Consider the following 16,697-nt stretch of genomic DNA (forward strand, 5'->3'; position numbering starts at 1 on the left):
GAGATAGAGGCAGAGACAGAGAGAAAGAGAAAGAGAGAGACAGAGATTAAAGAAAAGTGAGAGCTATTGTTAGATCTGCCTACTGTGTTTTCTATTAGAAGTATGCATGTCTTCTTTTGTGGCTGAGGATATGCCTCTGTGGTGGGCGTTTTTGTATTTGGAGGCAGAAGTGAAATTTCTTACGTGAAATCACGGAATATTAAACCACATTTGAGTGATAATAACTTACATTGACATTGATCCTTAAGGCTTGAGAGCTTTTCCCATGACAATACTGTGAGGTAGATGGTACAAATAATATTATCCCTCTTTTGCAGATAAGAAAACTGAGGTCTAGAGGTTGAATGTTTTGCCTAAGATCACCAAGCTAGTCAATGTCACAGCTGGGATTAAGACCCAAGTCTCCTGATTCCAAGTGCATAGCATGATTTTACATGATATCATGCTAGGTAGAAATAGTCCTGTTGCCTAAACCTAAGTAGCTAGGTGGTTCAGTGGATAGAGCACTGGGCCTGGAGTCAGGAAAACCTGAGTTCAGATCTAGCCTCAGACACTTATTGAGTGTCCATGGGCAAGTCACTGAACTTCTGTCTGCCTTAGTTTCCTCAACTGTAAAATGAGGATAATAATGGCACCTATCTCTCAGGGTTATTATAAGGCTCAAATGAAATAATATTTGTAAGGCTTCTTCCCTTCCTTCAACTGGAGATTCTTCTTAACCCTCTCTTAGCTGGACTTCCAATGCATGTTGCCTCTTGGCTTCAGGCAGTAGGTGGCTCGTGGATCTCTTGGAGGATTCCATGCTTCCTCCTTACTAGGTAGGGTTAGCCTGAGCTGTCCATGACTCTTGACCTAAATGTGGCCTGGATATGAACTCTCCCGGTATATTCTTCAAGAGTTGTAGAATGTGGACTGCAGACCACAGATGTGATTAGTCCCTACTTTATACCTTCACACTTAGGAAAACATGTCTAGTGAATAGGGTTCTCTCCACGGGGGAATGGGGAATCCAGACCCCGAGTTCTATGCCTAGCACTGATACTGAATCCCAGGAAGGAAAGGAGCCTTCGCAGGAAAGGTGGCAACTGGACCTTGAAGGACAAGGATGTCTCCAGGGAAGAAATGGGAGAGAATCAACCCATTCCAGGCTGGGGGAATAGTCTGGGCAAAAGTGTAAAGGTGGGAAAGGGTGAGGTAAAATTAGAGAAGAAGAGAAAGTTGAATTTGGTTGTATTTTAGAGTGCATGAAGGGAGTGCTCTGAAATCAGGCTGGAAAGTTAAGAAAGATAAGAAGGTTCTAGGAAGAGAGAGAATAGTAGGTTATTTTGTTTTTGTTTTAAATTAAAACTTTAGGAGGGGCAGCTAGGTGGCACAGTGGATTGAGTGCTGGTGTTGGAGTCAGGAGGACTTGAGTTCAAATCCTCCCTCAGATACTTACTAGCCTTGTGACCATGGGCAAGTCACTTAACTTCAAAAAAAATTAAGTTAAAACTTTATAGGCTCTCTGCATCTGGGAACTTGGAAGAAAAATTCTCAATATTAGGTGTGCACAGAGCCTCATGGCCACAGAGCCTGTGTTGGGCACATTGTACGTGGACATGTTTATACTTAGGCTCCTAATTAATAAAAATGCTATTAGAAATTGGAATGTTTGAAATCCCATACCAGACTATGGTGTGCTCATCCAGGTCTCTTGTGGAGATGGAGGAAACTTTTGCCACAGGCAGTATCTTGGAGGAGAAAAGTTACCTGCCACTATCATCTCTGATCAATCCATCTATGGTCCTCCTTACTATAACTAGCTGTTATAACTTTAAAGAGAATGAGACCAGGCCTTCAGCGCAAGATTCTCTTTTGCTCAGGGTGCCCATATTGTGTGTCACCCCTATCCTAATCCAGAGGAATAGAGCAGAGTTTGAGGAGGGGAAACAGATAAGTGTCTTCATTAATGGCTCACCTCTTTGGATATACTCACACATAACAGTATTTGTAGGAGTCACTCCATATTTAAAAACCTAAACTAACAGAAAAGAAAAACTTTAAAAAGTACTAGGAGGGGGTGGCTAGGTGGTGCAGTGAATAGAGCACCAGCCCTGGAGTCAGGAGATCCTGAGTTCGAATCTGGCCTCAGACACTTAACACTTTACTAGCCGTGTGACCTTGGACAAGTCACTTAACCCCAATTGCCCTGCCTTCCGCCCTGCAAAAAGCAATATATATATATATATATATATATATTTTTTTTTTTTTTTAGTATTAAGAATAGATATCTGCTCCAGTGACAATTCCCCTCCAAGGCCTCTGCTTCCTTATCCTCTCTTCTTGACCAAAAGCACACCATTGGGTCACCTAGATTTCTTCCCTGTGTCTAAGTATTATCTGGCCCCAGTCAAGAGCATGGCATCATAGAAGCCAAATCCACTCAGCTGAGCAAACATTTATTAAGCAGTTACTCCATGCAGGTCACTGTAATAGGCCTTGGGGATACAAAGATAGATATGGCACAGACTCTCTTCTCAAGGGGCTTACAAGGCCCTGTATGGCTCCCAGGTTGAAGTTCCAGCTGGCACTGAGTTCCTCAGGAAAGCATCTCTGGGCAAAGCAGAATCTTGCCCTGAAGGCCTGGTCTCATTCTATCTAAAGTTATGAGGCCCAAGAGGGCAACTCGGTTCTAACGTTTCCCTTACACATTACCCAAGCTTCTCTTAAAGCCAGAATTTTCAGGCCCTGAGGAAATCCTGAGTCGTTATTCCTATTATAAAAGCATCATTGATCCAGGAGAGGACTTGGTTTTACCTAGGAGAGGTAGCAACTCATCTGAGTTTCAGAGGGACTGTTGAGCATCAATTTGGCTTACACATCAGTACTTGGGTAGTTGCTCTCTCTTGCCATCTTTGTCCCCAGAGCACACAGGGAGAAGCTGAGGTGCCGCTGGTGTCTAAGGATGGGACCTCTACTGCCTAACTGGAAAATATACAAGCCAAGCTGTAAAACTAGGGAGAGATGTTAAGGGAAGTAGAGGGGTCAGGGAAGAACTGTCACCTGAGGCATACAGGATACCCTGAATATCCACATTCAGTCAAATCTACCTCTGTCAGTTGTCACCAAATAATTCACCTATAGTCTGGGGAACAGAACAAGGAGGTGGATAGGTCTCCAAAGAAGGGTTCTCTCATTATTCTATTCTAGGTGGCTCAGTAGAGAGAGCACTAGACCCTAGGCAGGTCACTTCGCCTCTGTCTACCTCAGTCTATTCACCTGTACATTTGCAAAATGGGAATGGGGCAGCTAGGTGGCACAGTGTAGCAGCAAGCACCCTTGCAAGGGTCCTCAGGGTTTGCCGCTACCACAGGTTCTTGGATCTGCTTTGTTAAAGGAAAGCAACTCAAAATGGGTTAACAAGCTTACTTTAATCAGTCAGACATATATCGTTTACCTTGTTCAGGGGAAAAAGGTCAGCACCCCGAACTTCAAAGTATACAGGCAGAATTATCAAGACAGAAACAGATCAAGTAGACAGATTTCCAACCATTACATCCATACCAAATCAGCATCTGGGTTTTTCAAAGGGGGGGGGGGGAGCTCCAGGCAACGGCTTCCCAGAATCGATATCAAATCACAGAACACTTCTCAAAGTGAGCCCCAAAACAAAGCCTCACATCAGGGCTTATATAGCCTTCTCCTGGCTCAGAGAATGTAACAACCTTATTGACCCACTGGCCAATCAAAAAGTATCTACTGAAAAACAAGCCTCCCTCCCCAGGCTTCAGGTGCACTTTAGCCTAGGGGCAGGGAAGATCTTCCAAATTTGCATTCCCATTACACACAGAGTGCCACACCTGGAATCAGGAAGACCTAAGTTCAAATGGGTCCTCAAGACTAGCTGCATGACTCTAGGCAAGTCACTTAACCCTTTTTGACTCAATTTCCTCATCTATAAAAATGAACTGGAAAAAGAAAGAGCAAATCACTTCAGTATTTCTTCCAAAGAAAACCCCAAATGAGGTCACAGAGAGTCAGATATGACTGAAATAACTGAACAACAAGAGCAAAATAGGAATAATAATATCCGCCTCCTAGAGCTCTGAAAACATTCATGTGTGTGTAGATCTAGATCTAGATGTCGATAATATAACATACATTATAGCACCTTATACACATATGTACACATATCTACACATATGCATAGATAGTATATATGTGTGTGTAGATCTAGATATCGATAAATAATATAACATATATAATAGCACCTTATATACATACGTACACATATCTACACATATGCATAGATAGTATATATGTGTGTATATAAATATAATATACATATGTATATGTTGTTATTTTCTTCCCCTTTAAACTCCGTGGTCAGCTCCCAGCTTGTCAGGTGATTCGTCAGTCCTCAGGCACAGCTAAGTGTAATTAGTCAAAAAGAGGCTTCAGAGAGAGGAGTGTGTGTCATGCCTCACTTCGAAGCTTGAGAAGCAGAGACAACCCATTTTCTCTAGCCACTATGATGGAAATGTGCTTTTAGCTAACACTGTGGGTTCATGAAGAGCAATCTGCTTTTTTTTTAATCAGTTGATGTAGTGAATAAGAAATATTCATCATAGGGCCCACAATACATATCCATTTTGAGCTAGAAGGAGCCTGCAAAGGCATTGGGCCCAACCTCCTTATTTTTACAGAAGAAGCTAAGGTCTGAAAAGGTTTGTCTGAGCTCACAAGTCCAGCTAGTGCTCCACCCTCTCTACCACAATGGTATAATTTGAGGGACTTAGAAGTGGGGGTTCCCCCCCATAAAGAGTTCTCACATACTAAGTCAGTCATTCCTTAATAGCTCTCATTTACTTAACTTTACTTTTTACAAAGTGCTTGCTTGTCTCTAATCCAGTGAGGCACACAGTGTGAGTATTAGGTCAATATATCAGAGACCTGTGATTTTCTTGGTGTGGGAATTCCCTCCACTGAAGTAGATCATGACCAGTATATCACTTATAGTCTTAGAGACTTGAGGGAGGCTCAGGGATGTTAAATAATTTATTCCTGGTCACACAGCTAGGTGGACCAAAAGCAGGATTTGAACCCAGATTTTCCTCACTCCAAATTTGGCATCCTGTCCACTAAACAAGGCTACTTCCTGGTGCAACTATTATTACTGTTTTATATATGAAGATACCGAGACTCAGAAAAATGAAATTATTTGCTCACAATCACCCAGGTAGTATCAGAATCATGATTCAAACCGAGATCTTCTGTCTCCCAGTTCAGTGCTCATCATGCCCCACCCCCTATCTTAACCTACATTGGTTTTTATGGGGGCAGGGGAGAGAACAGGGGAGATGAAAACATTGGATGTCGTCAGCTGTGGCTGGAGCACATAAAAATGGAGGGGGGGAGAGTCAAATAATGATGATATGAAGGAGCACTGAAAGTGTATTTTTATTTAGAAACCCAGAAATGACCTGGCCTCCATCTAATACAGGGGTTTATTAAGACCCCTTTGGCCCACATACCTCTTTTCAGAATAATGTTTTAAAATAATTGAAGAAAATACTATTCAGTTTGAAGTTAACAAAGATATATGTATATATGTGTATATGTATATGTATATCTATCTATCTATCTATCTATCTATCTATCTATCTATCTATCTATCTATCTATCTATCTATCTATCTATCTTTCCCCCAAATTCCAAGACTCCCTGAAATCTCTTTATGGGCCCCCAAGGAAATCATGATACAGTGGTTTATTCAAGCCATAGTGGTCAAAGAGAGGCCTGGGAGTGTCCCCAGGTCTAGGTGGATAGAACATTTGGATCTTTATAATGCATATCTAGTTCTTTCTCATATTGGTGCTTATCAGGAGACTGCCAGAGGTGATGGGGGTGAAGCCTTGCTGGGTTTCAAGTGATAACTTCCTCTTTTGCAGTACTGAATATTTTGTAGGACCATATAGTGGAAATAAAGGGCAGACAGAGAGGAAGCTGGGAGATAAAGGGAGTCCAGGAGCACGAAGAAGAGGAAGTTGGGGCACCCAGGGAGGCACCTTTGGCAAACTATTTAATATCTTGGTGATTAACCCTTTCCCAGCCCACCCCACAAGAGCAAGAAAGGAGCTGGATAAGAGCAGAGTCTGGGGAACCACTGGAAACTGAGAAGCTTAATTTACTCAGAAGTAAATCTAATTAGCTGCTAGATGTATTGGAAAGAGTCCTGTATTTAGAGTTCATCGAGGAGACAGCTTATACCCCATTTCTGATATTTACTACTTGGGTGATCAAGTCACTTTACCTTACTGAGCCTCAGTTTCCTCAACTGCCAAGTGATGGTTTTGGACTGGGTGGTTTCTTAAATCCTTTCCAGGTAAACATCTAGGATCCTGTCATTTCACTTTACTGGAAGTCTGAGTACTGGATACCTGGAGGGGAGTAGGGGGGAGGGGGGCACACAGCCACTGGATCCAGAGTCTGACTGAATAAACTCCCCACGATTGAGGGGAAAGGAACCGCCCAGTGGGGTGCAGTCACCTGCTGGAATACAAACCCGGGCTGTGGCCGAGGTTTTATCAGCTCCTTTTTTAGCCTACGATCTGTTTGGAGGTGGTTTCAGGGAAGCTTGGCTTGGCCTTTCAAGGAAACAAGATTGACTTTAGTGAACCCTAGCCAGGGGCACTTCAGTATGGCATTCTCTCTGCATTGTGAGGAAGAGTAGACTTGGCTGGGGGATGAAGAGTTAAGGAGGGGGAGAAATTTTCTTTCCTCCGCCACCGCCATCCCCTTCAGACTGCTCGGGAAAAGTCAAAAGCATCCTTCCATCGTCCCCCCGGCTGGGACTGTCCCCCCAGATGCCGGGACTGTCTGTGGTCTTACTCCTCCACCTGCTGGCGTTGGCAGGAAATGGAGTGTTCGGGATTGCACCAGCGGCGTCCACAATCCACTCGCGTTCCCCGGTGCTCAGTGGGGCAGAGCCCTCTCCTGGCTCACCCTTTGCGGGCTCCGCATTCTTCGGAGCCGAGGAGGGGTGGCGCGGGCACGGGGAGGAAACCCAGTGTTTGCACCCATACTTGCCCCAGGGGCCGGGCCTGTGGGTGGGTGGGTGCTACAGCCGCCGTTCTTCCTCCTCCTACCTCCCCCACCCCACCTCACCCCCGCCAGGGTGACCACAAAGAGTTAAACTGTCAGCTCCGGCGGTGTTAAACAGGTGTCAAAGGCGCCTCCATATATCTGCAGATGGAAATCAAATTCTTTGCCGTATAAAAAGATAAATTACCCAGGCGCTGCCGCCGCGTCCCACTCATCTCGCCAGCACCAGACGGCAAGCAATTTTTTTTTTTAATGTGCTAACGACCTAATCAAGCAATCAACTCGGAGAAGATTGCAGAGTGACCCGGGCATCCATCTGCCAGCGAACCCCATGCATTCATCTCTAGCCCTGCCCGCACCTCCCTGGGAAGGGACGAGGGGGAGGGGGGCGCTACCGGGGTGGGGGTGGGGGGGAGAGGGGAAAAAAGTCCTAAACAAATTAACACCCAATTTTCCCCGTCTAATTAGTTAAATGAGAAGTGTTTGGGGGTCCCCCGGGAAGGGGGAAGCTCGGCTCCGGGAGAAGCGTGCGCTAACTCCCCGGCATTAATTAGTGCGGGTCAATGGTGAGGCTCCCGGGAGAGCCACCGCTTTAATTTCCCGTGATATTTCAGTGCCTGAGGCCCATCGATTCAAACTGAAATTAACTTATTTTTCAATCAGCCCAGGGCTGCCCCTGGGGGTGACTCTTCTTTTGCCGCCTCCTGAATAGAGCTCGAGCAATTTTTCATCAAAAGCTGATACCTCCACAGGCAAGGGAAAGGCTGGTGGGGGGGAGGAGGCGGGGGCCGTGGAGCGGGAGGGGGAGAGGAGGAAGGGGAGGATGGATGGAGGGCGGGAGAGAAAGAGAGAGGCAACAGGAGAAGAATGGAAATCAGAGAAAGAAAACTAATAGATTTTCCCCAGCCGATCTCAACCCCCCCCCCCTCTTCGTCCCTCCCCCCAACCCTCATCTCCATCTCCATCTCGATCCCGCATCCACGTCCCCATCCTTTCCCTTCTTCTCTGGTTCGGTACTCGCTGCCCCCAGGGGTCAAAGCGGAGAGAAGCATCCTCCAATTTGCTGAAGAGATGAGGGTCTTTTTTTGCCTTTCATTCAAGGACCAGCCCTCCCTCCACAACCACCCCCCCACCCCCACCCCGAGAGACCTTCCCCCTTCTCTGCAACGCGCCCCCACCCAAGCCTCAATCTTCCCAGCATGACTGCAAGGCAGGGTTGTTTCTTCTCTACTAAACACTGTTCCACCGTTATCCTAGGGCCCAACAATCACTCATCACTCCTTAGGCAGGGATCTCCTGCGGCTCCTGAAAGAATCTGAACTATAAACCCTTTCCTTACCCCTTACCTCTATGGAAAACTTTAGTTTAGGGAGATAAAATTGAAAGGCCGTGTAAAACTGGGATGAAGGGACTTAGGCTCACTCTCAGGCCAGTGATAATGACAACTGATATACAACTAAACTAAGGCTTGCAACGAATCTTACAAATATGATCTCATTTTATCCTCACAACCCTGGCAAGTACCTACAATTATCTCCGTTTTACAGAGGAGGGAACTGAGGCAGACAAAGAATCACACTGTCAGTGAGTATCTGAGGGAGGATTATGATCTCCAGGGTCCTTGGCTCTGTAGACTTGATCCCCTAGCTTCCTAGCAGATTTAGGAAAAGCCGCACTACAAGTCCCTTTTCTCTCTAGATGATGGTGGTGGCCTCAAGATCTGAATATCACCTTCTGCCTGGTACTATTTTCCCTTCCTAGTTCTCCATTTCCCCCATCTTCCTTTTTAGATTTCAGTGGAAAGTGCACGGATCTGGAAATAGAGGACAAGAGAGTTCAAATTATCTCTGATGCATACTACCTGGATCACCTAATCCTATGATTTGCCTACTCAGCAAATTCAACTGTACCTGTGGTTCAGAGATTGGGGGAAGTAGGGATAGGCTGCAGTGATGATTGTAGCTGACATTTACATCTGACTTTATATGCATTGTGTCACTTATTGGCATATTATCATCCTCACAGTCCAGTGAGGTGAGTAATAGTTATGATCCCCATTTTGCAGATAGAGAATATAGTCCAACTGGAGAACAAGGCTTTAAAACCTCGTTTTCTCATTCCAAATACTTTTTCCAACTATTTCCTTATTAGAGGTCTGCACTTAGAACCTATTGAGAAACAAGAAGTTGTGGGCTACAATATAGGGGTTTAATGACTCTGGATAATCACTGTATCCACCACCACCTTGGGAAACACTGAATTCTGTGATGGACAGAGTTGGGACCTCATCATTTTTTTTAAATGTATGAGTTAGTGTTTCTAGGAGGCTTTGAGCCTTACCTTTAATACAGGTGACTTAGATCATGGAATCATAAATTTAGAACTAGAAGGAGTCTCAGAGGCCATCTGGTCCAAATCCCTTATTTGACAGACAAGGAAAGTGAGATCCAGAGAGTTAAGTGAGATGCTCATGGTCACATAGGTAATAAGGGTCTAAGTAGGGACTTGAAATGTATTAGCTCTGTGACTATCCAGCATTCTATTCACTATACTACACCACTCTTTGCTTTCTTCCCCCACAGGTCTGGTTCCAAAACCGCCGAGCCAAATGGAGGAAACGGGAGAAGTGCTGGGGCCGGAGCAGTGTCATGGCAGAATATGGCTTGTATGGAGCTATGGTTCGCCATTCTATTCCACTGCCCGAGTCCATTCTCAAATCTGCCAAGGATGGCATCATGGAGTCCTGTGCCCCATGGCTACTTGGTAAGATACCAGCACCCTTAGCAGGGCACTAGGGCCCTTTAGGGAAGCAGTTGTCCTTGAGCTAGAAGGTCAGAGCTCTGGACCTTCCTTGCAGGTCCTGTACTAATTCCAGAAAGAGAAAAGCATGGGGAATATAGATGACTTCTAACCAGATGGAATGAGGGTATGGGGAGGAGAAGGAAGTGACTGAAAAAGAGACCTGAAATTCTGAAAATGAAGTATTTCTATTCCCTAATCAAAATCCTGCCCTGGAGACCTTATTAGGGACCTACCATCCCATCTTTCCCATGCCCTGCTCTTAGAGAAAGCATCTCTGTCCAGAGCTCAGAATCTGAGAAAATGTATATTGCTGTCTAGATGTGGGAGCTCAGATAATAAGTATCTTCGAGAGCTTGTTCCAGTTAATATTACCTAAACTCATTCTCTTTTACTGGAGGGCTATGCTTTCATATCTAATAACTCATCTGTCTCAATGGCTCCTTTGAGGAGTCCTTCCCCTCTTCAGTAAATATGGGGGGTACAGTTTCTCCCACTGCTGTAGGGTTTTTCCATCTCTTCTCTCTGCCCCAAGCTTTAGAGCTCATGGATAAGACAGTCTAGATCTGGAGGCCTGAGGTGAATGAAAATCCCTTTGATTTGCCTCCTAGGTCCCCAGAAACCCCCTAAAACAGGGATTTAATCACACTCCATATGTGCCATGGACCCCTTTGACAATCCAGTGAAACCTGTGGATCCCTTCTCAGAATTATATTTTCAAACACATAAGTAAATAAAATTTATTTTTTATTACATAGAATTAATTACAAAGAAAATCAATTATATTGAACTACAGTTATAGTTCTTTAAAGCTTATGGGCCCCACTTTGAGAACCCCTGCTCTAAAGGTTGATGGCCTTCCTTTCCTCTCTCCCCTCTACAAATCTCATTCTCTTCCCTACTTTCTGGGTGAATTTCTAAAAAGAACACCTTGAAGACAGGGACTATATTTTTGTCTTTCTTTGTATCTCCAACTTTTACCCCATTCTCCATGCCTGGTACACAGAAAGAGTTTAATAAATGCTCATTGAATGACTGACTGACAGATGCTCTGAATACATAGGTCCCCAGCCACCACCTCAGACTGGGATCTCTACCCTGAGCTCCCTGAAGCTTTATTCTTGATCTGTCCCACTCTCTGGCTCTAGGTTTCACTTCTATAGCTTTATTTTTTCATCCCTTTCCCTAATGCCCACAGCCGTTAGGCCTTGGGGTGACTTCTGTGGGAAGCAAGGCTTTCTGCTCATCCTTTAATTCTGGCCTCTCTTTTATCTTTGCTGTTTTCAGTTCAAGATGGCTTTCCCATGCCCAGGCGCTTTTCTAAACCCGAATACCAACAATTCTTTTTAGGGATGCACAAAAAGTCTCTGGAGGCAGCTGCGGAGACCGGGAGGAAACCCGAGGTGGAGCGTCAGGCCTTGCCCAAGCTTGACAAGAGTGAGAAGGAAGAAAGGGGCCCTGACCCCCAGGCAGCCACCATCTCTCAAGAGGAACTGAGGGAAAACAGCATTGCTGCCCTCAGGGCCAAAGCTCAGGAACACAGCACCAAAGTGCTGGGGACCATATCTGGGGGGGAAGCCCTGACCCGGAAAGCAGAGAAGCAAGAGGAGTCTGTGGAGGAGGAGGAAGAGGTGGCCATTGAAGAGGAAAGGCAAATGGAGAGACCCAACCTGATGCAGCCAGATGAGAAGATGATTTAAGTCAAGGGCCGCCCCTTATGGGGCTTCTGCAGGACACTTCTCCCCAGGGAATGGTAGCCCTTGGTGTTTTGTCGGTAGGAGTACCCAAGAGGCAGGGCCCCAAGCCTCTGGGTAGTGCAAAGGGGCTTGGTCCATACATATGGCTTCTCCAGAGACTCTTCCCAACCTCACCCTGCACTCCATAGACCCCTCAGTATCCCCTGTTAAGTGGCACTGAACAATTACTATGTTAGTCTTGGACAGAGGCTTTGGACCATATTGAGCTATCTGTCTCCTATCTTGTATCTCCTACCCTCAGAAGACTCCCTCACTACCCTTAAACCATCCCTGCTAAACCTCTTTGCCTCCCTATTTTTAGCAGTGCTTTGCTTTCCTAACCCATCCCTTCAGAGCCCTTCTTCACTGACTCTTTTGTAGTCTTGATTCCAAAGCATCCTCCAGCATTACCCAACCCCGCCCCCCATTACAGCCCCTTTTCCGATCCATCCTATTCATTTCTGAAGACCTGTGTGGTTTACTGCTCTCAAAAAGACAGAAGACACAAACCCCAATTCCAATACCCTCAACACTATAATATGTGGCCACCTCACTCACTCAGTCTTCCTTCCTTTGTATCCATCCCTACCCTCCCATGAGAGGATCTGCCATTGAGCACCTGAGGTTCCTTCATTTCCTAATCACTGAGGGACCTGAAGCTCCCACTTACACTTTTCCCATTACTAATACACTGAATTCCTACTCAAAATCTACCTCTCACTGGTACCAGGCATGTGGTCCTGTTTCCCAACCACTGTACACTCTCAACCATTTGAAATCCCTTTTCAGGCATGCAGTGTCCATGCCCCAGCCAGGGACACTCACACCGTTCTGTGCTCTTCCAGCAATCTTTCAGGGTCTGTGGCTACTTGCCTGAAGGATCTGAGACACATCCCTTTGGAATCCCCTTCATCTCACCTGATTCTGTTTATCACAGGTGCTGGCATCCACCTTTAATTAGGTTCATTTGGAGCCCCCAGGTCTAGACCCTGCCACTTGGGTAGGGGAGGGAGTTACTGTTCCCAGCCTCACCTCTCACTGGTGCCTGTGGCTGCCTGCTCTGATGAGGCACACATCCAGACACTGGCCTTCTCAGGTGCCTAACACCTGTTTTTTTTTTTTTTTATTTTTGGCTTTGTTTTTCAGGAGATTCACTTACCATGCAATTCATGCAACATTTGTGCTTTTTTATTATTAATTTGTATCATTCCAGTGGAAGAAAAGAAAGGTGTAGACCATATGGGTGGATGGTCTATATTATTCCCCCGAAGGCCAGAGTCAGACAAGACTATTGAAGTTACCCTCAACAAAATGTACACCAGGGTTCAGTCTCAGCCAGGGAATGGAAGTGATCTCTGAAGAGTAAGGCAGGAAACCAGTGTCAGTTTCTTACTATGACCTCCAGAAACTAGTACGTCCACATATATATGTAGTTTCTTATCCCACAAACACATGAGCATAGGAGTATACATCCATACAGATCCTTTCTAACTATTCTGTAGTAAGTAAGACACTGGATAGAGGTCTGGCCTTGGAGTTAGGAAAACCTAGGTTCGAATTCTGTCTCTGACAAATTTGCCTCAACTTCTTGGTGCCCCATGAAATTTTCTAAGATTTTAAGAGATCTCTGAAGATTTAATATCTAAATTGTCAATCTGTATTGGTAGAGGGAGTTTCCACATCGGAAATTCCTTACACAAATGAAATCCGAAATCTGAATAACCAGAAAAAAAAAAAGCTAAGGCACTACTAGTGTGACCTATCAATTAGTAGGGCATCCCTGCCCCTGTGCTTATTAAGACAGGGTGTGCTCCTAACTCTGGTGGGCTCTGATACATGCTTCTTTTATTCAACTACTAATACAGCTCTAGCCTTAACAACAGATTTGGCATGCTGACGTCACTACCCCCAAACACACCTACCCCCCCCACACACATATACATACTGGAGTGGGCACACAAACACAATCACACACACACACACACACACACACAAACACAGAGTTCTGTTCTAATGACTCTCCCCAGACCACAGATAAAGCTTAACAAGAAGGACCCAGCTCCCTACAAGAGAAACTCCTCTTCTCCCCCCCCCCCCCATTCTTCTCTTCCAGACAATACTTCCTGAAAAGAAGGTCCTAAGAGAAGGATCCTTGGTGTGTCTTTTCCGGAGTACTATTTTTACTCTGCATCTAAAGATTGATCTGTTGTTCTCTCCCACCTTCCCACCCATTGCTCCACCCCTTGTCTTTGTCTCTGTGTTAGATTATAGCCCACCACCATTCCCTATGTAAATACTGTACATACAGTGAGAAAACAACTTGATATTGAAGTGTTTGAGATATGGAACTGTACCAACTGCTAGCAACTCTGAATCTGTGATTTCTGTGTCATTTTCTGTAAAGATGAAAACAAGAATAAAATTCAAGTAAAGACAACAGGGAGTTGGAGGAGGGGTCAGCATCTATTCAGGAAGATAGTATGTGGTCCAGGACACAGAGGGAGTTGTGTTTGTAATACATGACATCAGCAGCAAAATTACTTTATAGGTTAAAGGGGTTATGCTCCCCCTTCAAAGAGCTGTCACTAGGCTAAGTATGTCCCGAGTCCCACTGAGCATGACAGTCGACGATGCCTCCATTTGTACAATGAAGTAGAGGTAGCTTGGTGGGTAGGGTGTTCTCCTTGGAGTTTGAAAGACCTGAGTTCAAATCCTACTTTAGACACTAGATGTGTGACCCTGGGCAAATAACCTAACCTTTCTGTGCTTCAGTTTCCTCATCTGTGAAAGGGGAGTAATCATAGTACTTACCTTTATAGGACTGTTGAGAATAAAATGCCATATCTGTATCATGCTAGCTATTATTGTTATATGTTGTTGTTTTTCAGTGGTACCTAAATCTCCATGAACCCATTGGGGGTTTTCTTATCAGAGATACTGGAGTAACTTGCCATTTCCTCCTCCAACTCATTTTACAGATGAGGAAACCGAGACAAACAGGGTTAAGTGATTTGCCCAGGGTCACACAGCTAGTAAGTGTGGGAGGCCAGATTTGAACTCAGGAAGATAAGTCTTCCAGACTCCAGGCCCAGCATTCTATCCACTGTGCCACCTAGTTGCCCCAGTGATTATCATTGTTATTACCGGCTATGCTGAAAACTGTCCTTGAGCCTTTTAACATTCCCTAGGTACCAGTGTAACACATAGATTATCCATCCCTTGCTCTCACTGCACAACCAGCCTATCTCCTATTCCAACCATACATATCTCTTTTTTTTTACAACCCATGAAACAATGATATAGAATTGCTTTTAAAAAAAAAAAGGTAAAAATATCTCCAGAAATGATTGTCAGATAAATCTATGCAAAATCCCAGCCAAAGAGGAATGAAGTATATTTCCAAGGATCCAAACTACAGAAGGGATAATATAAAACCAGAAAAGCTATCACCCACTGAATTGTCTAAAGGACAACAGTGACCCACCAACTTGATGATCTGTGGGACAGAATTATAAAACTAGAGAGTGAAGTGAGCAGAGTAGATGGATTACATTTGGCCTTTGGGCTCAGGGAATCTCTTAAGACTCAGATTGGCTTGGAGACAGAAGCATCTGACAGAAAACTAAGGGGCTGGCAGTCCATAATGAAAGAGGAATAACTTGGAACATGGTTTTAGGTTTGGATATATTCTAGGAAAAAAGTAAAACTGCTCTTCTAAGTGCTCTTTATGTCTCCTGCTTTGGAGAATAGTGTCCTTACTCTTGCTTAAGCAACATGCTGATGGAACTCCTGTGCTATCCTAGTAGGGACCAAGCCTGACAGACAGAGACAGATAGACAGACAGAGATATACAGATAGAGACAGAGGGAGAGAGACAAATACAAACAGAGAGAAACAGAGACAGACAGACAGAGGTAGAGAGGGACAGACAGAGATAGAGACAGAGGGACAGGGAGAGGCAGAGAGGGACAGACAGAGACAGATAGAGACAAAGATAGATAGGCATAGAGAAAGACAGGCAGAGAGACAAACAGAGGCAAAGAGAGCAGAGAGACAGAGACAGACAGAAAGGGACAGAAAGAGACAAAGATAGAAAGATGGACAGACAGAGACAGAGACAGAGAGAAAGAGAAAGAGAGAGAGACATGTTTAGGTGTACATTTTAAGAAAATTACTTTGGCAGCTGAGTGAAAGGTGAATTGGAGTGGGGAAAGGTTTGAGGCAGGTAGACTAGTTAGAAAGCTAATTCAGTAGTCCAGGTGACAGGTTATAATGGCCTGACCTCGAGGGCTAGCTGTGTGAATGGAGAGATACAGACTTACAAGAGGGAAGGTAGAAACAAGATTTTGCATGGATCAGCTATTTGAGGTGAACGGTTCAGATTAGGAGCAAGGGCTCCCACATTCCGTTCACTTTGGAGATTTTCCCTTGCCTCAAGAAAGGTTGACAGAGCAAGAAAAAAGAAAATGATACCCAGACACCTACTACAGACTTTGCTTCAACTACCTACCAACCTGCTACACTAGAAATTAGATGAGAAAAATAACCCGGTAGGATTTCAACCCAGGGAAAAGATAAGCCACCCTCTGTAGAGAAATATGTAATTAGGTTCACAGATAATCAATGAGAGGAGAGCTCTGGGAGGTCACAGGAACCAAAGGAAACTTGCAGCAGGAGAAAGTAGGCCAGTTGTCATCTGGCAATAGGCCTGAATCAGACAAAGAAGCAGGCTGTGAGGGAGGGTGACCTGTGCTCCTGGAAGGGACTCATAGCAGAAGCTTGTCCCTTGCTGATTAGGGCAATGTGGTATCAAGAAGGCTGGTTTTATCGTGGGTTTAAGCTTGAGAGGCAGAAGACTGTTTTCATTTCTTGCCCTAGCTCTCCTGCCAAACCACTGCAGCAAAGTCTTTCTTCTTTCCACTAACTCAGGCTTAAATCCTTAGCATGTTTGGTTTTCACATGAGATTAAATAGGCATAAACAAAGAATGAGTGGTTCCCATTGCACCATCTGAGGGCATGCTTCCCAGAAGAGCTGCAACTAGGATATTGAGAGGGAAAAGTAGGGCCGTGACAGAGGT

General features: G+C 44.9%; 1 protein-coding gene across 1 annotated transcript in view; it reads left to right on the forward strand.

Annotated features, from left to right (window-relative positions):
- The window catches only part of VSX2 (visual system homeobox 2), a 37,310-nt gene extending 24,033 nt beyond the window's left edge, over window positions 1-13,277 (forward strand). The window contains exons 4-5 of the mRNA XM_069091699.1: window positions 9,666-9,846; window positions 11,233-13,277. Coding sequence (XP_068947800.1) covers window positions 9,666-9,846; window positions 11,233-11,582 — 531 coding nt within the window. The 3' untranslated portion in view covers window positions 11,583-13,277. The remainder of the gene's footprint in view (window positions 1-9,665; window positions 9,847-11,232) is intronic.
- Window positions 13,278-16,697: the final 3,420 nt, after the last annotated feature.

This window comes from Petaurus breviceps, unplaced genomic scaffold, assembly GCF_028583685.1.
Source record: "Petaurus breviceps papuanus isolate PSGF00001 unplaced genomic scaffold, PetGlider_PUasm1.0 189, whole genome shotgun sequence".
In the NCBI taxonomy this organism is placed as follows: Eukaryota; Metazoa; Chordata; class Mammalia; order Diprotodontia; family Petauridae; genus Petaurus; species Petaurus breviceps.